Below are 24,285 nucleotides of genomic sequence, written 5' to 3' on the forward strand. Positions count from 1 at the left end.
CCAATAAAAACATAATCTGAACCACATATGCAGTTGAATACTTCCTAGTGATCGTATTTGGGGAAAAAGTGAAACTAATTTTTAATACTTTATCCCCAAATATTAAGTTTCAATGTATAATCAATATGCAAATTAGTAGTAAGATAGTTTACATTCTTTTTCATTGCTGCTAAGTCTTTAAAATCTGGGTTGGCGTTTTACATAGCACATCTTAGTCAGGACCAGCCACAATTTTTTTTCCTTTTCTATTTTTCTCTCTTTTATTTATTTTTTAAAAAGGTGATTTGTGTGAAAGCCAGTCATTTTTTAAAAGATTTTATTTACTTTATTAATGAGAAAAATCGAAGGAGAAAGAGAAAGAACTGGACATCACTCTGGTACATGGTACATGTGCTGCCAGGGATTGAACTCAGAACATCATGCTTAAGGACCCAGTGCTTTGGGAGCTGGGCAGTAGCGCAGTGAGTTAAGCGCACATGGCACAGAGCACAAGGACTGGCATAAGGATCCTGGTTTGAGCCACCAGTTCCCCATCTACAGGGGAGTCGCTTCACAAGCGGTGAAGCAGATCTGCAGGTGTCTATCTTTCTCTCCCCTACTCTGTCTTCCTCTCCTCTCTCCATTTCTCTCTGTCCTATCCAACAACGACAACATCAATAACAACAATAATAACTACAACAATAAAACAACAGGGGCAACAAAATGGAATAAATAAATATTTTTAAAAGAATCCAGTGCTTTCTCCATTGTGCCACCTCCCAGACCACTTTTTAATTTTTTATTAGCAATTTAATAATGATTAACAAGACTGTAAGATAACAGGGGTAAAATTCCATACAGTTTCCGCCACTAGAGTTCTCTGTCCCATCCCCTCATTAGAAACTTCCCTATTCTTTATCCCTCTGGGAATATAGACCAAACTTCTCTATGGAGTGCAGACGGTGGAATGTCCGGCTTCTGTAATTGCTTCTCTGCTGGATATGGATGTTGGCAGGTCAATTCAGCCTGTTTCTATCTTTCCCTAGTTGCACAGGGCTCTGGAGAGGTGAGACTTTCGGATAGTCGGTAAAGTCATCTGCCCAGGGAAGTTAGAATGGAATCATAGTAGCATCTGCAACTTGGTGGTTGAAAGGTAGTAAAATAGAAAACTGGACAAACTGCTTAATAAAAAGGAACCCAAAGGTAGGACTAGAGCAGATGAAACTAAGGGTCAGGAGGACTAGCCACATCTTAATGCTTTGTGACCACATGAGTCCAGAGGCTCCTGGAATGGACAGCTTTTCGTTTGTATGGGAGTAGGAAGCGTGGGAAGAGAATGTAATGGACAAAGTAGTTGAAATGAAAAGGGAATGAAACAGGTTCAGGACTGCTCTTTCGGTGAGAACATGAAAGAGGTTGGCCTCGACTTATCCACAGAAGCAGGTGAGTGAGTAAAGACTGTGACCATTTATCACTGTCATGACTCAGAATTCAGCAAGAGCCTGGAGTGACCCCAACCTTGGACCTCTCTAGTTCTGTGAACTAGGGAAGTCATAACCTTTCAATTTACATTCCTGTTTCTGGAAAATAAAGGTACTCAGCCCTCCAAGAGTTGTTATCAGATTAGATGTAATAATACAAAGCCTTAGACAAGTGTGGTTTCATCTGATTATCTTCTAGACTAATTGAGTTTTCAAATTTTTGTTTATTAACATGAATCATTTATATCATTGCTTTTGCCCTCTCCTGCCTATAATTTAAAAATAAAATTAAAGTATAATGTCCACCAAACTTAGGTGGGAGTGAGGATGGGAGTTTTGGAGGGACCAACCTGGACAGATAAGGTAAATATAAGGAGGGAACCCTGTGAGCAGTCATCACTGTGCAGACCTGTATCATCTGAACAGAAACCTGGAGTCTCCGGAAGTCACTCACCTCCTGTTCTCACTGGACTTTGCCACGTGGGCACGCCTCATAGCCAGAAGTTTATGGCTTCCACTGCTCAACAGGAGACAAGAAGTAGTGTCCCCGCCCTGGCTGCCCCCACCCTACTGAAGCCCAGGGAGGGATTCTAGGAAACCCCATCCCCAGTGATCTCATGGCATGCTTTGCTCCCCACCTCAGAGACGGGAAGAAACCGGAAGCAATGGAAAATAGCCACAGCCATGAAAGCCTGGGTAATTCTCAATGCCCTGGAGTTTGGACCCACTTAGCTGGTGGGTGGTGGCCAGGGCTCTCAAGAGGTGGCGCCAGGTGACTTTCTTGTCTTCCTCTCTAGGCCTCCTAGTCCTTTCCTTCTGTGATTCATGCAGAAGCAACTCATGTGGAAAAAGAAACTCATGTGGGCAAAGCAGAGACTTGAGTGGACAGGCTGAGGAAGGCATCGTGATGTCTTTGACTTCTTCCCACAGAGGGGACACTTGTCCTGCCTGTAAGGGACCCCTGGAAGATGCAGTGACTGGCACCTGTGGACACACCTTCTGCCAACCGTGCCTCCCCCACCCTTCTCAGATGGGAGCCCATTCCTCCAGCAGAGTCCTGCTTTGTCCCCTCTGCCAGGAGAAGGAAGAAAAGGAAGCTCTCCTGGTCCCTGTGCCCCTGGGACCTCTGGGGGAGACTTACTGCGAGGAGCATGGGGAGAAGATTTACTTTTTCTGTGAGAACGATGCTGAGTTACTCTGTGTGTTCTGCCGAGAAGGGCCCTCCCACCAGGCCCACACTGTGGGCTTCCTGGATGAGGCCATTCAGCCCTACCGGGTAAGAAGTATGACTTTAACTGGAGTGTAATGGGGAATGTCCTACAGTGAAGGGAATGGGGTAGGAACTGGATGAAGGGCCACTATGTCCATATCAGGGGACCCTCAAGGCTATAGAAATTGTATACATACTCCCAGACTGAGGGAGAGGGTCATGTTCTGCCTGGATGTGTAGTTATTTACTATCTCAGGAGGAAACCTCAGCTCTAGGCCTCAGAAGACCTCCATAGTGATGGAGCACAAAAAAGTGTAGTTCCCACAAAGGAATGCAGGTTAAGGATGGAGGACTTGGTTCCCCAGAATACAGATTAGATGTGGGATATACCAAGGCCCTCACTGCTAGGGCTCAAATACTGCTCTTCTTTTTGAGGAGGGGAGGTGTAACATATGAATGTCTCTCTTGTATGAAAGTGGTTTCCTGAGATGCACTTCTTTAACTGTACAATATCCAACTCCAAGTTCTCGCCATCTGTCACCCAGACATGGCAGTTTCTGTGTTCCTGTTCTTCATGCTCAGCTTTCCAGTCACCGGCCAGTCTGCTTTGAGGTAGCTCTTCCTAAAACATACAGTCAATCATGTTGCTCCCCTGCTCACAGTCCTTTCGTGGATCCCCAGTACCTAAAGCAAGTAAGACATTCAGGGTAAGATCCTGCCTTTTTGTTCAGCCTTATACTAGTCACCCTCTCTCTCTCCCCAAGATATCATGTATCCAGTCAGAAAACTTTATCTACCTGCCTTTTTCTGAATTGTTCTGCCATTTTCTATTTCTAGCATGTGTTTCCTTCCAGCTAGAATGTACTTCTCTCCTTTCACTTTCTTTTTGTTTCCATTTAAAAAAATATTTCACTTAGGGAGTCGGGCGGTAGCACAACGGGTTAAGCACATGTGGCGCGAAGTGCAAGGACAGACGGAAGGATCCCGGTTCGAGCCCCCAGCTCCCCACCTGCAGGAGAGTTGCTTCACAGGCAGTGAAGAGGTCTGCAGGTGTCTATCTATTTTTCTCTCTTCCCCTCTGTCTCCCCTACTCTCCATTTCTCTCTGTCCTATCTAACAATAACAACATCAGTAACAACAACAACTACAACAACAGTAAAAAAAAAAAAAGGGCAATGAAAAGGCAAAATAAATAAAATATTTTAAACTTTTTAAAATATTTTATTTATTTGTTTGTTTGTTTTTGCCTCCAGGGTTATTACCGGGGCTCTGTGTCTGCACTACAAATCAACTGTTTCTGGCAGCCATTTGTTCCATTGTTGTTGTTGCTGTTACTATTGTTGTTATTGTTGTTGCTGCTGTTGGATAGGACAGAAAGAAATGGCGAGAGGAGGGGAAGACAGAGAGGGGGAGAGAAAGACACCTGCAGACCTGCTTCACTGCTTGCGAAGCGACCTCCCTGCAGGTGGGGAGCCGGAGACTGGAACCCGGCTCCCGGTTCTTTGCTCTAGGTGTGCTTAACTAGATGCATTATCGCCAGGCCCCCTGTTTTATTTATTTTAAGGAGAGATACACAGTGAGGAGAGAAAGAGAGAAAGGGGCAGGGAGGGGGTGGGGAACACCAGAGCACTGCTCAGCTTTGGCTTATGGTGGTGCTAGCGACTGAAACGAGAACTTTAGAGCCCCAGGATGAATATTGTTCTGGTTTTGCCCTCCTTATGGCTTTATTTTTATTTATTTACTATTTTCCAGGACAGAAACTGAGAAAGAAGGGAGTGATAAAGAGAGAAAGTGAGAGAGACAGGGATAGAAAGAGACTTGTAGCATTTGCTTTACTTCTTGTGAGGACCTGCAAGTGAAGACTGGGAGCTTGAACCCACATCCTTGTACATGATATGTGTGTGCTCAGCCAGGTGTGTCACCACCCAGCCCCCTGAAAGTCTTTTTTCATAATCATTATGCTGTCTCCCCAGTCCTTTTTCTTCCTCCATTTTACGTATTAAAGTGTACACTTCAATGGCAGTAAGCACATTCTTCCCTACTCTTCCCCATCTGGAAATGTATCTTTTTTAAATTTCTTTCTTAAAATTTATCTTAAAGGGGGTAGATAGCATACTGATTATGCAAAGAGACTCTCATGCCTGAGACTCTGAAATCCCAGGTTCAGTCCCCTGCACCACCATAAACCAGAGCTGAGCAGTGCTCTGATTAAAAAAAAAAAAAAAAAAAAGACATAAAATTTATTTTAATGTGTGAGATACAAAGAGAAAGAAAGAAAGGCCAGAGAAGCACTGCTCAGCTCTAGTTTATGGTGGTATTGGAGATTGTAGCCAGGACCCCAGAACCACAGCTGTGAAAGTCTTTTTGCATAACTATTATGCTGTCTCCCCAGCCCTTGGAAATGTGTCTTTGACTTCTTACTGTAAATGGTTTCAATTTCCTAAAATCTTTCCTTGTCCTTCCTCTGTTGCATTTTTTTTTATATGTTGCATGTTTTGTGTGCGCACCTTGATCACAGCTCTTTTGTCTATTTACTTTTTAAGCACTAGATAGATGACTGTGTCTTTTCCATCCTTGAGGTGTTGCAGAACCCAGCACTTAGTGGTGTGCCTAGAATGTGGAGGGCAATATCTGCGAATGAAATTACCTCTTTCTACCCATTCTTCTCTTTACAGGATCGTCTCAGGAGTCGACTGGAGGCTCTGAGCATGGAGAAAGATGAGATAGAAGATATAAAGAGTCGGGAGGACCAGAAACTCCACGTGCTTCTGGTAAAGGTCACATAGTTGGCCATCTTCTCCTTTGGTAGCTCCCTTAGACTCTGGTAAGCCTGATATGTGCTATCTGCTGCCTGGCTGGAAGGAATTGACAAACTTTTCTTATTCACTTTCCTGCTTCTATTTAGGGCTCTTAGGGTCAGATTTGTGGGATCTCAGAACCTCAGAGATGCAAGTAATTTTTACATTTTCCAATCCAATATTCATATTATTAGATTTTTTCTGAATTCAGGGCTTCACATATGCACCATTTCATCATTCCTGCTTGTTTGTTTTCTCTTATTAAAACATTTATTTATTTATTTACACGGGGGTAAGATGGGGTAGAACCAGAGCACCACTCTAGCACATGCAATTCCAAATATTGAGTGAGGGACCTGAGAGTTCAACCTTTTATCCACAATTTCAACTGCCAGATAGCTGGGATTTTTGTTTTGTTTTGTTTGTTTCCTTTTGTCACCACTGGGGCTTCACTACTCTGGGTTGAATTTTTTATATTTATTTTTTTATATTTTATTTACTTATTTAAGATAAATACAGAGAGACATATTAGAGTACTGCTCAGCTCTAATTTAATGGTGGTGCTGGGGACTGAAGCTGGAACCTCAGAGCCTCAGACATATAAGTCTGTTGCATAACCATTATGCTGTTTTCCCCAGCCCCCTGGAATGACATAGATAGATAGATAGATAGATAGATAGATAGATAGATAGATGCATACATTCATACATGCATACATGCATTCATACATGCATACATACATACAGTACACTGCAATACAGTGGGGGCCACCACAAATCAGGCCCATTATCCAGGTGAGCTATTTTGCTGGCACTCTAGGTTGTTTTATTTTTCAGAGACAGTGAGGAAGAAACGTTACTGTACCAGAGCTTTCTCAGGTGTCATGGCACCTCCCATGTGCCAAGACTTGAACCTGAGTTATCTGCGTTATAAAGTGCACATCCTACCCTGTGACCTACATCTCTGGCCTCTGACTTGTATGGATTGTTGTTTTACTCAGCATAAAATGAGGTCCAGGAAAATGGCCCTCCCAAGGTTATGATGGAAAGCCCAAGTTTATGATGGGAAGGCTAGACTTCTCCACACACATCCCAGTTTGTCTGACTGAGCATCACTTTCAGATGGGAGGCTTAAAGCCAGACACATATATCAATGTCTGGATTCTAGTCCTGACCACAAAACTGATTGAAGGATAATACGTGGATGACGTTGAACTCTCTGGCTCTCTCCCACCTCTTTATGCTACAAAGTTATCCAGGAGGAAATCTGCAGTCTAGGTATTTCTAGTCCCTTGACCAAGGAGACAGAGTTTGGAAACAGGAAGATGTCTCCAGTGCACCTCAGCTTTCATCAAAGTACACCTGTAAATGGTCACCTCAGTGGCCAAGACCAGCGCCACACACTCCTCCAATAATTTGTGGTGACTTATTAGATGATATATAGATAAGAGAGGATTTTTTGAAAGTTCAGCATACTCTGAAAGCATGACGCAGTATTAGAATTTCTAGGTAAAAGCATAGCTTTTACCATTGGTAAATTTACCCTGGAGCCACCTACTTCTACCATAGTATTACTTAGGAAACCAAGTCTTGGAACTAGTTACTCCCTGCTTCATTTAATCAATAGTATGTAGATGGTCCTCCTAGAAGTCAGCTCTGTCAGTTTTTCCTGTTTCATGCCTGTTTTTCTATTCCTTGAAGAAACAGATTGAGAGCAAGAAGCAGCAGGTGGAAGCAGCTTTTGAGAAGTTGAAGGAAGAGCTTAGAAACCAGCAGCATCTCCTATTGGCCAGATTGAAAGAGCTGGAGCAGCAGATTCAGAAAGAGAGGGACGAGTACATCTCGAAGGTCTCTGAGGAGGTCACCCGACTTGGAGTCCAGGTCAAGGAGCTGGAGGACAAGTGTCAGCAACCAGCAAGTGAGCTTCTACAAGTGAGAGACCCCTCCACCACTTCATGGGAGAGGAGAGAAGTCCCACAGAAAAGTGAAGCCATGCTAGGGGCTGGAAAATACTGGGAAAGGCAGAAAGTGGAAGTCAAGGAAGTCCTTTGGTCTAAAGATAGTATGCACAAGCAAACCCACAGAAACTGGATGGCTTGCCCATGTTATATTTTGTGGTTATGTTGAGGATTTGTAATCGGATGGTTTGGGGTTTAGCTGACTCTGTCAGTGGTGTGACCTTAACAAGTCTTCTTTTATGCTCTCTAAACATGGGGACAATAGCATAACCTTCCTCATAGCATTGTTGTAAAGACTAAGAAATAATTCATGCAAAATGCTCATTCCTGGCTCACAGGAAGAACGTAGACTGTTTTGTATCAGGTCTGTCTAATTACAGGCTAGTTTTTTGTATTCTACCATTTCTTAATTGACAAGAAACATCTCAAATGAGCTGACTAGAATTCTACTTTAATAAGGGAACATGATATAAAAGAACAGTTTGATGAATATTTAACCAAATATAACTCTTTGAAAGAGAGTTTTGAACTGATATGTTAAGTAAGAAAAGATGTATAGATCTCTGATGGGAAGGATGTGTAGAAACTAAAACTATGTTATCTTTCTACTGTAGGATGTCAGAGTCAACCAGAACAGGTAAGCTCACTTCCCCATCCTGCCTTCTTTATAGTTCAAGTACACATTTATACTTCTTTTCATTGTTTATCTCCTTTAAGTAAGAAATGGAGAGTGACAGGGAAGGGGTAGTCATTGATGCCCTCTCCCCCACCATCATCTCCCTATAAATTGTTACACAGAAAAGCGAAAGTCCTCTGACAGATACACCATCTCATTCATTCTCATATAATCGGCTCAAATTTACTAAAGGTTTATATCTTAAAGTTTCATTTTAAGCCAGTTGTTTGGTTTTTGTTCTTTTTTGATTTTCATTTAATTTTTTTGCCAATAGAGTTTTCACTAGGGCTCGATGCCTAAACTATGAATCAATTGCTCCTGTCAGCCATCCTCTCCTCACCCCTTTCTTTCTTGTTGTTGATAAAGAGAAACTGAAAGGGAAGGTAATATAGAAAGGGAGAAAGAAAGACACTTGCAACACTGCTTCACTGCTTGTGAGACTTTCCCCCTGCAGGTGGGGACTGGGTGTTTGAACACAGATTCTTGCACATGTTAAAGTGCATGCTCTGCCAGGTGTGTCAAGAGCCCGACCCCTAAACCAATTGTCTGTTATGAGGAATTCACTCTCCTCTAGAAAAGAAGTCATAAATAATAATTATGTTTCTAGGCTGATCCCAGAATGTCATCTAACCCCTGAAATAATTAGTGCTTACTTGACATTTAACACCATTTAAATGTAACCCTAAGGGAAAACATTTAGGGAATATGATAAAAAAAAATCTAGGGAATATGATAAAAACACAGAACTTGGAAAACAACAAGGGCAACAAAAGGGAATAAATAAATATATAAAATTTTTTATTTAAGAAAGGAGACATTAACAAAACCATAGGATAGGAGGGGTACAACTCCACATAATTATATAAATATTTTTTAAAGTTTAAAAAAAACCACAGAACTTAGAAAGTCAAAGTTGTTTTTTCAATAATTTTTCCCATTCAACTCTCCTATTTCTTTCAAAATTTTAAGTACTACCATAATAGGACAGCTACCATGAGTGATGAGGTATTGCAAATATCGGCTCTTTTCCTAATGCTATATAGCATCAACTGTCCTGGGGTCCATGGAGATAGACACTAGCCAGCACTTGCCAAATGCTGTGTGCCCAAGCACATGTGTATATGTGAAAGGCTGAACACAGGTGTCCACAAATCAGGAAATGTCTCTAAACCTATTTCTCAGGGCCAGGCAGTGGCACACCTGGTTAAGTGCACACATTGCAGTGTGCAAGGACCCAGGTTCAAGACCCTGATTCCCACCTGCAGGAGGAAAGCTTCTCAAGTGGTGAAGTAGGGCTGCAAGTGTCTCTGTCTCTGTCTCTTTCCCTCTCTATCTCCCCCCTCATCTTAGTTCTTCTCTGTCTCTATCCAATAATAGTAAATAAATAAATAAATAAATAGTAAATAAATATAAAAAACACATTTCTCACAGTGTTTGCCATATAGACCCAGAAGGGCCTTTGAGACCCTCTAATCTGATGAGGAAGCTAGGACCTAGAGAGAAAAGCGCTTGTTCAAGGTCACACAGCAAATGACAGCAAGAACTGAGCTGGAGTCAGAATGGAGGAATTCATATGCTTTTTCTTTCATATATTTTTTTCCTTCCCCCATCCCTCTCCCTCTTGTAACAAATAGCACATACATTAGAAAAATAAGTAAGGCTGTTTTCAGATGGTACTAGACTGTCCTTTGGAGGTTAGTAGGGGCAACGACCTTGGCCCCTTTTATTCCCCAAAGTCCAAACATTTACTAAAAGAACCTACATCTAATTCTTGAGAAATAGTTACCATTAAATTCTCTTAGATCTAACTATAATACCTCTTGTTTTAGTAGCTACACATTTCTAGCAAAGATAAAGAGATCATACTCACTTTAATTATTCACCACAGAACCTTTAGTCTGATTTTAGCCTCATAGTCTGCATGACCCAAACATTGTTTTTGGAATTAGAATTACAGTTGTTATTAATTTGCCTGCAGATGTGAGATGAAGACTTTTATGAGTCCAGAGGCCATTTCTCCTGACCTTGTCAAGAAAATCCGAAATCTCCATAGGAAAATACTCGCCTTACCAGAGATGATGAGGACCTTCTCAGGTAGAGAAGAAGGCATAGCAGCATTCCACACTCCCATTAGCTATCCTTTTCCCTGACATCCACCTCCATCTTTCCTGGCTCAAGACATCCTCCCTCTTTAAGCCTTCTCTTAGTGACCTCTTTCTACTGAACAGCCCTCTGGAGCATCTCCTCCTTTCCCCCAAAGTCAAGCACTGGACTGTGAGTCCAGAAAGATGAAGACTTAGCTCTTGAACCAGACAGACCATAGTCAATGGCAAACCTTTTCCCTTTCCTCATATTGTTCCTGGGATCTGCTGCTCTTGAGGGTACCTGTGAGAAACAATAAATTACATGTCTACCTGTCTATTTCTGTTTCCCTCAGAAAACTTGGTGCATCATCTGGAATCAGATTCAGGTAAACAAGGGACATCTGGGGGGACCATTTTCTCCATTTATCCATTCACTTGCTTATTTGGGGTTTGATTGCTACAGTGTAGCTCTTGCTAATTTTCAGATACTGGGGAAATTATAAAGCCTTTTCATCTCAAAATATTTTCACCTGTAAAGTGAAATATGCTGGGGGTCAGGTGGCAGTGTACCTGTTTGAGCATACATGTTACAATGCTCAAGGACAGGGCAGGGGGAGATAGCATAATGGTTATGCAAAGAGACTCTCCAGCCAGAGGCTCTAAAGTCCCAGTTCAATCCCCTGCACCACCATATATCAGAGCTGAGCAGTGTTCTGGTAAAAAAAATAATAATAAAAATAAAAATAATACAATGCTCAAGGACCTGGGTTCGAGCCTCCAGTCCCCATGTGCAGAAGGAAAGCTTTGTGAATGGTAAAATAGTGTTGCAGGTGTCTGTCTCTCTCCCTCTCTACCATCCCCTTCCCTCTCAGCTTCTGGCTGTCTATATCCAATAAATAATTAAAGATAATACAAAAAAATTTAAAAAATAAAAATGAAATGAAGTATGCTGTAGTAGTACCTACTTTGTATGTGGCTGTGAGGTATATAAATACAGTACCTTGTGCAAAGTAAATGCTCAGTTGTTACTGGTTATTATACAGATTTTATCCAAAATAGTTATCAAATCCTTGTCTTTTGCTCAGCATTGTACTAGACTCTACTGACTTGAACAAATCTAATTTGGAAAGATCAAGGATTTAATTTTAAATTGGTGCTGACCTTAGAACTATTTCCATAGGCATCACCCCACTCTGCTTTTCAAACTTAAATGTATGGGGACCAGGTGATGGTACACCTGGCTGAGCACACAATACAGTGCACAAGGACCTAGGTTCCACCTGCAGGGGGAAAGCTTTGCAAATAGTGAAGCAGAGCTACAGGTGTCTTTCTCTCTCCCTCCCTATCTCCCCCTTCCCTCTCAATTTCTGGCTGTGTCTATCCAATAAATAAATAAAGATAATAAAAAATTTTAAGGGGCCAGGTGGTGGTGCACCTGGTTAAGTGCACACTGTAGCGAGGACCCAGGTTCAAGCCCTGGTCTCCATCTGCAGGGGGAAAGCTTCACAAGTGGTGAAGCAGGGCTATAGTTGTCTCTCTGTCTCTTTCCTTCTCTATCTCCCCTCCCCTCTCAATTTCTCTCTGTCTCTATCCAATAATAAAAATAAATAAATATATTAAAAATAAAATATCTTTTAAAATAAATAAATAAAATTTTAAATGTATGTGGGGACTCTCACTCTTCTCTTTTTGTGGTGAGAGTCACCACGCAGATAGGGCCCACCTAGAACAAACAAGGCCCCTGACTGCCTCACCCAGAATTTCACAGGTTAGTATCCCACAGAAGAACTCAGAGTCAGCAGTAGCTAAATGCTAGGTGGTTGTAGCTCCTGTAATAATGTCTAGGCTGTCTGTGAATGCTCCCTTAGGTTTACCCATCAGGTTATTTTTGTCATCATACTGAATCCTACAAAGATGGTTGTGAAGATTACCCACTCTATCAAAATATGTTCAAGATTTTTTTTAATCATCTTACAGAGCAGCCTAGCAGTTTTAAAACTGAAACTGCACAGTTTGAAGACACCCTGAATGGCTGGGTTACAACAGATGATACTTTACAAGAACTTGTGGAACTCATCTATCAACAGGCCATACCTGTCTCAAATTTCTCTTACATGGGAACTCACCTGTGTAAATACCTGTCCTATCATTTGACAATTAGTCCACAGAGTGGTAACTTCTACCAATTGCTACTTCAAAGATGTCAGGCTGAACATAAAGTTAAAAATCAAGCTGCAAAAGGTGATGAAGTGACTCGAAAATTATTCTATGCATTTGTCCTTTGTGGGGAAACTTTACCTTAACCTAGAGATTAAGAGAACAAATGGGCAGGTTACAAGAGCAGATATTCTTTGGGTCTGTCTTCAGGAATTGCTGAATGCCCTCTTTTCTGATCCTGTGGATGACAACTTAATTTCTGCAGAAAAATTACTGAAGTTAACTGGATCCATTTTTGGAAGATGCCTGGAAGGAAAAAGGATGGAACTATATGGAAGAAATTAATCTGAGAATTGAAAATGTTGTCCTAGGTGCAAATTATAGCAGAAATATAAAAAAGATGCTCTTGAAAATTGTAGGGCTGTGGTCAAGTAATTGGGGTACAGTCCATGCAACATCAACTTACAGAGAAGCAACACCTGAAAATGATCCTATTTTATAATGTTTGTTTGTTTGTTCATTTATTACCAGAACACTGCTCAGTTCTAGCTGATAGTGGGATGGTGGTGTGAGGCTTTGAACCTGGAACTCTGGAGCCCCAGGCATGAAAGTCTCTTGGCATAACCATTATGCTATCTACCTTTCATCCTACTATTTTATAAATTAACAAACATTTTATACATCTGGTGGTGTTCTTTTCACTGCTGCTGATCTAGATTACCAAGAGAAATATCAAGAGTTACTTGAAAGAGAAGTTTGTTATTTTTCAGATTATGAAGAAAATGGAACAAATTTATTGGGGGCTGGTGAGACACACTTGTATAATATTAATGATGAGATAGACCCAGAGATAGAAGCTTATTAAAAGATTTGTTTGGAATCAGAGTGAAAGTGAAAACAATAGGGCCAGGTGGTAGCACAGTAGATTCAGCTCACACAGTGGGAAGCTCAAGGATGGGGGCAAGGGTCCCAGTTCAAATCTTCCCCACCTGCAGGGGGGGGTCGCTTCACAAGCAGTGGAACAGGTCTGCAGGTGTCTATCTTTCTCTCCCCCTCTCGTCTTCCCCTATTCCTCCAATTTCTCTCTATCCTATCCAACAACAACAATAACAATAATGGGGAAAAAATGCCCACCAGGAGCAGTGAACTGAGCCACAGCGATAACCCTGGAGGCAAAAAAAAAAAAAATAGTAAATTTAAATTTCAGTGTATCAGTTTTATAAAGCAGTTTAGGTCATGGTTACTTAGCAGATTACAGGGAAATAAAAAAATTGATCACACTTATACCAAATTGAGGATGTTGAGTTATGTTACTAATGTATGCAGCTTTACTTTTAACACTACTTGCCAAAATAAAGTTTATTCCCTATAATTTAATATATCTATATATATTAATATATAATAATTTATTGTGTACAGTTAATTATTCTGTTTTGGCTTCAATAAAATCAATTTTGAAGTTTTTTTTTAAATGTGGGAGAAGGAGTTACCTGGGGGCGGGGGTAGATAGCATAATGATTATGACTCTCATGCCTGAGGCTCCAAAATCCCAGGTTCAATTCCCCACACACACACACATCGCACCACCATTAAAAAAAAAAAAAAAAAAGATTTAAAAAAAATCACCTTGGGGATCTTGTTAAAATGCAGCTTCGGATTACATTTGATAAGTCTGAGGGCCTAGATTCTGCACTTTTTACAAATTTCCAGGAGAAACAGAAATCTCTGGTCCATGGGCCTCACTTTGAAAAGCAAAGCCTTACAACAACTCCAGCCAGATAGAAAAGCTGTGATTCCCTGACCTCGTCAAACAGGAAGGAAACCTGAGCCAGGCAGAAGCCAGGCCACAGCGGTGCTGTTTCTGCCTGCCTCCTAGGTGTCAGGTGTGTGCTGAGGCATTTTGGTTTGCAGCCAGCTCTGCTGATGTCCTTGATTTCTTCCCCTAGGGGTCGAAGTCACTCTGGACCCTCAGACCGCAAGTCGGAGCCTGATCCTCTCTGAGAACAGGATGTCGGTGCGGTACACCCGGCAGAAGAAGAATTTGCCCGACAGCCCCCTGCGCTTCGAGGGTCTCCCAGTGGTGCTGGGCTCCCCCGGTTTCTGCTCCGGGCGACACCGCTGGCAGGTGGAGGTGCAGCTGGGTGACGGCGGCGGCTGCAGCGTGGGGGTGGCCGGGGAGGAGGTGAAGAGGAAGGGTGAGCGGGGCTTGAGTGCCAAGGAAGGCGTGTGGGCAGTGATCCTGTCGCAGCAGCAGAGCTGGGCCAGCACCTCCCCCGGCACCGACCTGCAGCTCCCGGAGATCCCGCGCAGCGTGGGCGTCGCCCTGGACTACGAGGCAGGCCAGCTGGTGCTGCTCAACGCCCGCACGCAGGAGCCCATCTTCACCTTCAGCGCCGCCTTCTCCGGAAAGGTCTTTCCTTTCTTCGCCGTCTGGAAAAAAGGTTCCTCCCTGACTTTGAAAGGCTGAGGGTGAAGAGTCTGAAGGGCACTTATGCGAGTGGAGAAAGCAGCGTCCTGGGATCCCCACTCTGCTCTTGGCCTGCTGGGTTGCTTTGGAGGAAATGGGAGCTCAGAGGCGGGACAAGTGTTTCAGATTGTTTATACTTTTAATTTATCTTAACGTCCTTCAACTAACTCCCTGCCGTCTAAGCCGGGATCTGTGTACCAATAAAGACCCAGAAGGAAACCATACCGTGCCTAGGGCACCAGCAAAACGAAGAGTCAAGATAATCATTACGGGAGAAAACAGAACTTTGTTGATGTTGCATTAACTTACCCAGTTGACCTTTTTGCCAAATTGAAGTGTCATTGTATTATATATAGATTTCAGGTGTGTATCATACATGCATCACCTTTATCCTGATACATAAATTCCTCTTCCACCTGTTTTGATTGTGACACCCACATTCAGAAGCTGACATTTTTATAGGCCTTAGCGTCACTTCTCCAGCCCTTGGGTGGGTAAATCCAAGTTCCCTTCTTTCCTTTTCTTCCATTCAGGTCAATTCTCTTTCTCCTACAGAATGTCTTCAATGTTCCACCCACCAGACACCTGCATTTCATGTGTCTAATTCATGTTGACTGAGCTGACTAAAAGTCGAAATGGCAGAGGAAATCTCTGGGACCAAGACAGAATCCTGTCCCCTTTTTTACTCAGTACTAGGCTGATGGCAATAGAACCAGACCTCATTATTCAGTAAATTTAGGTTATGTCTTCAGGTCTAACCTCTCAACTATTTATTATTACCATTCTTTTTTTTTTGCCTCCAGGGTTATCACTCCACTCGGTGACTGCACTAGAATCCACTGCTGATGGCAGCCACCTTTTTTCCATTACTATTGTTGCTGCTGCTGCTGTTGTTGAATAGAGCAAAGAGAAATTAAGAGAGGAGAGGAAGACAGAGAGACCTGCAGACCTGTGAAGCGACACCCTGGCAGGTGGGGGGGAGGTGTTGAGCTAGGATCCTTGCACTGGTCTGCGCTTTGCACAGTGTGCTTAACCCGGTGTGCTAACTCCAGGCCCCTTTATTACCATTCTTCTTATTGGACACAGAAAAAAATCACATATTAAAATAAATTTAGAAAGCATGGTATGAATCTCTATGACAATGATCACTACCACCCTTCCTGATTCTAGTTCTTGTTCACCTCAAGGTTACAACTCACTTTCCCACCCTCCCATCCTGACTTTCATCCTTAGTCCAGGTTCCTTATAATGTAAGTCTAAGTACAAAATTACCTTCTTTCTTAATATTTTATTTATTTAGGGACAGAGAAACTGAGAGGGAAAGGAGAGAGTTAGTTACAGTCTTGTAGCACTATTTCACTGCTCATGAAGCTTACCCTCTGAAGGTAGGGACCAGGGGCTTGAACCTGTGTCCTTGTATGTGGCAAAATTACCTTCTTTATCCTACAAGCTTAACTCTTTAAGTGTGGGGCCATATATATTTTTTTAATTTCCACCAGGGTTGTCACTGAGGCTCAGTGCCAACACTACAAATCTACCGCTCCCAGAAACCACCACCTCTCTCCCTTTTGTTTTTCTTTTTCTTTTATTTTATAGGACACAAAATGAGAGAGGAGGTTGAGATAAGGAGAGAGAGAGACACCTGCAAGCCTGCTTCACCTTTCATGAAGCTTCCTCCCTGCAAGTAGGGAGCTGGGGCTTGAACTGGGTTCCTAGAGGATAGTAATATGTGTGCTCAACCAGGTACACCACTTCCAGGCTCTAGTCATCTGTTTCCTAAAATAAACTAAGGAAAAATTAAAAATAAACTAAGCACTTGCACCATATATGAATTTTATTACAAGATTATAGTACACGGTCCCGGAGGTGGCGCAGTGGGTAGGGCGCTGGATTCTTAACCGTGAGGTCCCGAGTTCAGTCCCCAGTTCAGTCCCCGGCAGCACATGTGCCAGAGTGATGTCTGGTTCTTTCTCTCTTCCTATCTTTCTCATGAATAAATAAACAAATTCTTTAAAAAAAAAAAAAAAGATTATAGTACAAATTAAAATGTGAATAATTACCTAAATTTAACTGAATAGAAGTCCTTTATAAAATTTTAAAAAAAAGGGAAGAGTCAAAAACTTGGGGTTCTTTTCTTCCACCCCATGTAACAGTAGAACTATCCTGTGTCTAATCCATAAATTATTTAAAATTGTTAAGCCAACCTAACAGTAGTACCTATAGTGGTAGTGTATAGTGTTTATTATGAAAGTATGGTTTATACTCATATGCTCATGATTTAAAAAAAAAAAAAGAACCACCAAACATTTTCAAAGAGTATAGGTGAGTGGTCTGGAGGGTGGCACAGTGGATAAAGCACTAGACTCTTAAACATGAGGTCCTGAGTTCAATGTCTGGCAGCACATATACCAGAATAATGCTATGACTCTTTTTCTCTCCTCCTATCTTTCTCATTAATAAATATATAAAATCCTAAAAGAAAAAAAAAGTACAGGTGAGAAATCCTTCCCTCCCAATATTTCCCATAGATAACCACTGGTGTCAAATGTTGTATCCAAGTGTATCTACTTTATTTTTGCACTAGTCACATCAGTATACTATAAATGCTTTGTGTCACTAGAAGTCCAATGTGCTATACTTTGGGATACAAAGCCACCCTTTATAAATACTATTTGTAGCACCAAAGGAAAGACGCTTATTGGTACTAGACCAGTAAACTCAAAATAAATTATTAAAAACACCAGAAGCCCTTCCCCATTAGAAGATACAAACTTGAAGAATATAACTTTGTTTTTAAAAAAACCTTTTTTGTTAAATCTTTTTTTATATATTTATTAATTTTCCCTTTTGTTGCCCTTGTTTTTTATTGTTGATGTAGTTATTGTTGGTGTTATTGATGTCGTCGTTGTTAGATAGGACAAAGAGAAATGGGGGAAACAAAGAGGGTGAGAGAAAGATAGACACCTGAAAACCTGCTTTACTACCTGTGAAGTGACTCCCCTGCAGGTGGGGAGCCGGGGGCAGGAACCGGGATCCTTATGGCAGTTCTTGCGCTTTGCGCCACGTGCGCTTAACTGGGTGCGTTTAACCTGCTGCTACTGCCCAACTCCCTTTTTTGTTTTTTTAATTTTCCCTTTTGTTGCCCTTGTTGGTTTTCATTGTTGTTATCCGACTCCCTTTTTTTAAAATTATCTTTATTTATTGAATAGAGAAAGCCAGAAATTGAGAGGGAAGGGAGTTATAGAAAGGGAGAGAGACAGAGAGAGATACCTGCAACACTGCTTCACCACTTGCAAAGCTTCACCCCTGCAGCTGGGAATCAGGGCTCAAACCAGGTCCTTGCACATTGTAACATGTGCACTCAACCAGAGGAATATAATTCTAAGAGTTTCAATTTTAGAACAATCTAAAGGAGATTAAACATTGGCATTCTTAAATGATTGAAAAACTAAAATGAAAGAAAATTACATAAATATCTGGTGCAAAATCCAAGTAGAATTCCTAGACACAGAAATATGATGAATGAAATTAGAGATTTGAACAACAGAATACAAAGTTCTAAATATGATTTATATGAATTTGGAAGGAAATTTCTTTTCTTGGGAAGTAAAAAGAGAGAAAGCAGGATCAATACTTTAAGAGATACTAAACTTTCTTTGTACCTGGCAAAATTATGGTATGTTATGTATGTATGTATGTATGTATATATGTATGTATGTATGTATGTATGTATTACCAGAGCACTGCTCAGCTTTGGCTTATGGTGGTGCAGGGGATTGAACCAGAAACCTCAGAGCCTCAGGCATGAGTCTGTTAGCATATCCATTATGCTATCTCCCCTGCCAAAATCCTAAAATCTCAACTCAAAACAGTTTTCCAAAACTGTTAAGAGGCCCCATGCAGGGACCAGGAGATATCACAGCTGTAGTACACAGGACGTGCATTGCAGTCTCAGGTTTGATCCCTGACACCACCAAAAGTCAAAGCTGAGTTGTGCCTGGTTAAAACAAACAAACAAACAAACAAATCAGTACCATGCAAATATTCAAGAAACACAAGACCTAAGCAAGACAATGACAAGTCAAGTCAGATACAGAAACAAAGATGAAGAGAAAAATTGGAAAAAATGGGGAGAAAGTGAATTATCTTCCAGAGAACAACTGAAATGCTAGCAGACTTCTCAGTAGCACCAACATATAGCATTTGGATAGTCATTCAATGCCTGAAAAAAGTTACTGTCCAGAGGGTTGGTAGGTAGCACATGTAGTAGAGTACACGCTTAACCATGCAAAATGACCCAGGGTTCAAGCCCCCAGCTATCACAGAGGAGCATCATGTAAGGGGGAAGATTCACAAGCAGTGAAGCAGTGCTGTGGTATCTCTCTTTTGCTCTGTATCTCTATACCTCTCTGTCTCTATCTGGGGGGAAAAAATGCATCTATCAGGAGCACTAGAACTATGCAGGCCTAAAGCCCTTGCAGGAAAAAAATATTGTTCAATTAAATTTCCATTCTCAGCTAAACTATAGCTCCAGAATGAAGATAAAATTAAAGTCACTCAGGAGTCAGGCAATAGTGTAACAGGATAAGAGCAAAGCACAAGGACCGGCGTAAGGATCCCAGTTCAAGCCCCCAGCTCCCTACCTGCAGGGGAGTCACTTCACAGGTGGTGAAGCAGGTCTGCAGATGTCTGTCTTTCTCTCCCCCTCTCTATCTTCCCCTCCTCTCTCCACTTCTCTGTCCTATCCAACAACAACAATAAAACAAGGGCAACAAAAGGGAATAAATAAATATTTTTAAAAAATTAAATTCACTCACAGGCAGAAGTTGAAAAACAAGATCAGAAGAGAAAACACAAGTAGAACCTGAACTGGAGTTGGTGTATTGCACCAAAGTAAAAGACTCTGGGGTACAGGTCCAAAAAGGATGACAGAGGACCTAGTGGGGGTTGTATTGTTATGTGGAAAACTGTTGTGCATGTGCAAACTATTGTATTTACTGTCAAATGTAAAATATTAATTCCCCCCATAAAGAAATTTTTAAAAATTTAAATTCCTCAAGGGGAAAAAATGTAGTTCACCATAAATCTTTGCTGAGAGATAGTTTAACATTTACCTCTTAGGAAGAAGAAAGTTAAGCCCAAAAAGAAAGAAGGTGGATATAATTATCACCGAATTAGCAAAGTAATTGGTAAATCATGTAAGAAACTAGAAAGAAACATGAACTCTATAGAACTACAACTGTAGTAGTAATTACTTGGGAGCATATTAAGACAAGGTTGAACAAATCTACTTTCAGATGAATTAAAAATAAAAATTTGGGGGGTCGGGCGGTGGCGCAGTGGGTTAAGCGCACGTGGCGCAAAGCACAGGGACCAGCGTAAGGATCCCGGTTCGAGCCCCCGGCTCCCCACCTGCAGGGGAGTCGCTTCACAGGCGGTGAAGCAGGTCTGCAGGTGTCTATCTTTCTCTCCCCTTTTCTGTCTTCCCCTCCTCTCTCCATTTATCTCTGTCCTATCCAACAACAAATTGTGTCAACAAGGGCAATAATGATAACCACAACGAAGCTACAACAAGGGCAACAAAAGGTGAAAAAAAAATGGCCTCCAGGAGCGGCGGATTCATGGTGCAGGCACCGAGCCCAGCAATAACCCTGGAGGAGGAAAAAATAAAATAAAATAAATAAAAATAAAAATTTGAAGGGGCCCGGTGGTGGTGCACCTGGTTGATCACATGTTACAATGCACAAGGACCTAGGTCAGGTTCCCAGTCCCCACCTGCAGGGGGAATTCTTCACAAGTGGTGAAGCAGGGCTGCAGGTGTCTCTCTGTCTCTCCCCCTCTCTATCTCTCTTGATTTCTGGCTGTCTCTATCAAATAAATAAAGATAATAAATTTAAAAAAGAAAATTATTTAAAAAAATAAATAAAAATGTTAGTGGTCAAGGAAGTATCTGTGGAAGAGCACAGGACTTGCATATGTGAGGTCCAGCATTTGAAGTCCCGCTCACAGATGTTTTCTCTCTAGCTCTTTTAAGTTGAGGAAAGAGTTAACTACTAGAGCACAGAAACTGAGTGCCTGAGGCCCCAGAGGTCCCAGAGTTTAGCAATGTTCTAGTCTCTCCCTCTGGGCTTCTCTCTCTCTCTCTGTCTCTCTCTCTGTCTCTCTCATATAAGACTCTTTCTCTCTTTCTTAATAGACAACTTGAGAAGGAAGGGTGTATGCAGGTAGATAGACAGACAGACCTGTAGCACTGCTTCGCCACTTATGAAACTTCTCCCTGCAGGTGAGGACCCAGGCTTGAACCAGGGTCTTTACACACTGTAAAATGTGTACTCAAATGTGTGCCACTGCCTGGCTCCAAGACTTCTCTCTCTTATAAAAATAAAAACTTGGGTGGTTCAGGAGGTGGTTAAAGCACTGGACTCTCAAGCATTAGGTCCCCGAGTTAGATCCTCAGCAGCACATATACCAGAGTGATGTCTGGTTCTTTCTCTCTCTCCTCCTATATTTCTCATTAATAAGTAAAATTTTAAAATAAAAAATAAATACTTGAGGGCCAGGCGGTGGCACACTGGGTTAAGCACACGTCCATAGGATGAAGCGCAAAGACCACTGCAAGGATCCCAGTTCAAGCCCCTGGCTCCCCACCTGCGGGGGGGGGGGGGGGTCACTTCACAGGCAGTGAAATAGGCCTGCAGGTGTCTACCTTTCTCCCTTTCTATATCCCCTCCCCTCTCAATTTCTCTCTGTCCTATCCAGTAAAAATGAAAAAAAAAATGGCCACCAGGCATCTCCATTAGGAACAACATCATAAACCCTCTTGTGGGCTCTCCAGGACATTGCCCTCAATGTAGAACAATAGTGGTGGAAATTGCCCCACTCTCCAGAGGGAGGCTGGGTCAACATACTGTGTCACTCAAGGAAGACTGGTCCTGAAATGAGTTCAACCTAGTATGTTCCTAGCTATGGCCATGGACTGTGAGCTCAGACTGACATGGATGCAGGTTACAGAGGCTCCTGTGCTAAATATGAATAGACATGAGCCCTAGGTCAGATCAATGGGGTTTATAGTTAATAGTATTAATATACTTTTCCCATATTTGGGAGCTTCTCTACCCTTATCAGCTTTCTAGTCCTATCCTCAACTCTGACACCATCTTCACAGACAATACACCTAGCCCACCTATATGTCAACTGTTGGACTCAGTCAAAAATTAGTAGTCATGGGCCCACTGGAATATACCTAAAATAGAATTCCTAGTTCCTTCCAACATGAAGACCACAAATTTCATCTGCTATCCTTTTTTTAAATTTTTTATTATCTTTATTTATTTATTGGATAGAGACAGCCAGAAATTGAGAGGGAAAGGGGATAGAGAGGAAGAGAGACAGAGAAACACCTGCAGCACAGCTTCACCGCATGTGAAGTTTCCCCCGCAGGTGGGGACCAGGGACTCGAACCTGGGTCCTTGCTCATTGTAATGTGTGCTCAACCAGGTATGCCACCACCTGAACCCTGCTATCCTTTTTTTTTTTTTTTTACCTTTAGGTTCCTGATTATTAAACAACTTGTTCTGCTTTATATCTTTTTTTTTTTTTTTCTGCTTTATATCTTAATGCTTTTCAGTCACCAAACTGCAGATTGTTCAATGATGCCAACCTGACTTCCCTGGGAAGATGGCCTCACCATTTGTCCTGAAACCCTACCTCTCCAGAGTCCTGTCCCACTAGGGAAAGACAGAAACAGGCTGGGGGCATGGACCTACCTGTCAATGCCCATGTCCAGCGAAGAACCAATTACAAAAGCCACTTTCCACCTTCTGCATCCCATAAAGATCTTTGGTCTATACTCCCAGTGGGATAAAGAATAGGGAAACTTCCAATGGAGGGGAGGGGATATGGAACTCTGGTGTTGGGAATTGTATTGAATTGTACCGCTCTTATACCACAGTCTTATCAATCATTACTGAATCACTAATAAAGAAAGTTATTTAAAAATAAAGAAAGTTATTTAAAAACATAATAAAGACAAAGTTATTTAAAAACATAATAAAGACATAGTTATTTAAAAACATAATAAAGACATAAAAACATTAATAAAGAAAGTTATTTTAAAAATTTTTTTGAAAAAAAATGGCCACCAGGAACAGTGGATTCGTAGGGCTGACACCAAGCCCCAGTGATAACCCCGAAGGCAATAAATATACTTTTTAAATCAAAATTTGAAGGAAAGCAGTTAGGTAAGTGTTCAGCATTAGCATTAAGGTCCTAAGTTCAATTCCTGGCACCATATATACCTACGTTATGCTCTAGTTTCTATCTGTCTCAGTAATAAATACATCTTATAATTGAAGGAGAAGCTGTATAACTTTTCAAAATTTATTTATTCCCTTTTGTTGCCCTTGTTTTATTGTTGTAGTTATTATTGTTATTAATGTCATCATTGTTGGATAGGACAGAGAGAAATGGAGAGAGATGGAGAAGACAGAAGGGGGAGACAAAGATAGACACCTGCAGACCTGCTTCACCGCCTATGAAGTGACTCCCCTGCAGGTGGGGAGCCGGGGGCTCCAACCGGGATCTTTACGCTGTCCTTGCGCTTTATGCCATGTGCACTTAACCAGAAGCTGTATAATTTTAAAAGAACATTTTCATGTCCTTGGGATAAGGATTTCATCAGTAAAAAATGCATTCGTTGCAAAGATATAGATCGGTAAATTCTATTTATAAAAGTTGAGAACTTGGGGGTTGGGCAGTAGTGCAGCAGGTTAAGTGCACACGGCTCAAAGCGCAACAACAAGCGTTAAGGATCCCGGTTCAAGCCCCCAGCTTCCCAACTTCAGGGGGTCACTTCACAAGCGGTGAAGCAGGTCTGCAGGTGTCTTTCTCTACCTGTCTCCCCTCCTCTCTCGATTTCTCTCTGTCCTATCCAACAACAACATCAATGACAACAATAACAATAATAATGACAAAAACAAGGGACACAAAATGAGAAAAAAATGGCCTCCAGGAGCAGTGGATTCATAGTGCAGGCACTGAGCCCCAGCAATAACCCTGGAGGCAAAAAAGAAAAAAAGAAAAAAAGAAAAGTGAGAACTTCTGGGCCAGGCAGTGGTGCACCTGGTTAAGCACTCACATTACAGTGTGCAAGGACCCAGGTTCAAGCCCCTGGTCCCCTACCTGCAGAGGGAAAGCTTCACAAGTAGTGAAGCAAGGCTGCATGTATCTATTTCCCTAACTACCTTCCTTCTCAATTTCTGTCTCTATCCAACAATAATAAAAATATTAAAAAATAAAAGTTTTTTTAAAAATTGAGAACTTCTGCTTTTGCCGGCGCTCCACTCTGGTGTTCAGACGCAGGAAAGGTTACTGCGTGAGGTGGCCATTTTCTCTACCTCCACGTGGCCCAACCTGCTTCTCTAACACCCAACTCTGAGGTGCCAGCGTGAATGAAGATTTGTGTTTCCTCTTCGCTC

The 24,285-nt window shown here is 41.8% G+C and overlaps 1 protein-coding gene and 1 pseudogene across 1 annotated transcript; both read left to right on the top strand.

Moving 5' to 3' along the window:
* Window positions 1-2,367: 2,367 nt before the first annotated feature.
* Window positions 2,368-15,418, top strand: TRIM15 (tripartite motif containing 15). The gene is made up of 7 exons (XM_007532286.3): window positions 2,368-2,736; window positions 5,346-5,441; window positions 7,169-7,399; window positions 8,040-8,062; window positions 10,080-10,195; window positions 10,539-10,571; window positions 14,289-15,418. The coding sequence occupies exons 1-7, from the start codon at window positions 2,368-2,370 to the stop codon at window positions 14,807-14,809; spliced, it is 1,389 nt and encodes a 462-aa protein (XP_007532348.1). The 3' UTR covers window positions 14,810-15,418.
* On the top strand, window positions 11,820-13,246 carry LOC103121773 (polyadenylate-binding protein-interacting protein 1-like; annotated as a pseudogene).
* Window positions 15,419-24,285: the final 8,867 nt, after the last annotated feature.

This window comes from Erinaceus europaeus, chromosome 4, assembly GCF_950295315.1.
Source record: "Erinaceus europaeus chromosome 4, mEriEur2.1, whole genome shotgun sequence".
Taxonomy (NCBI): Eukaryota; Metazoa; Chordata; class Mammalia; order Eulipotyphla; family Erinaceidae; genus Erinaceus; species Erinaceus europaeus.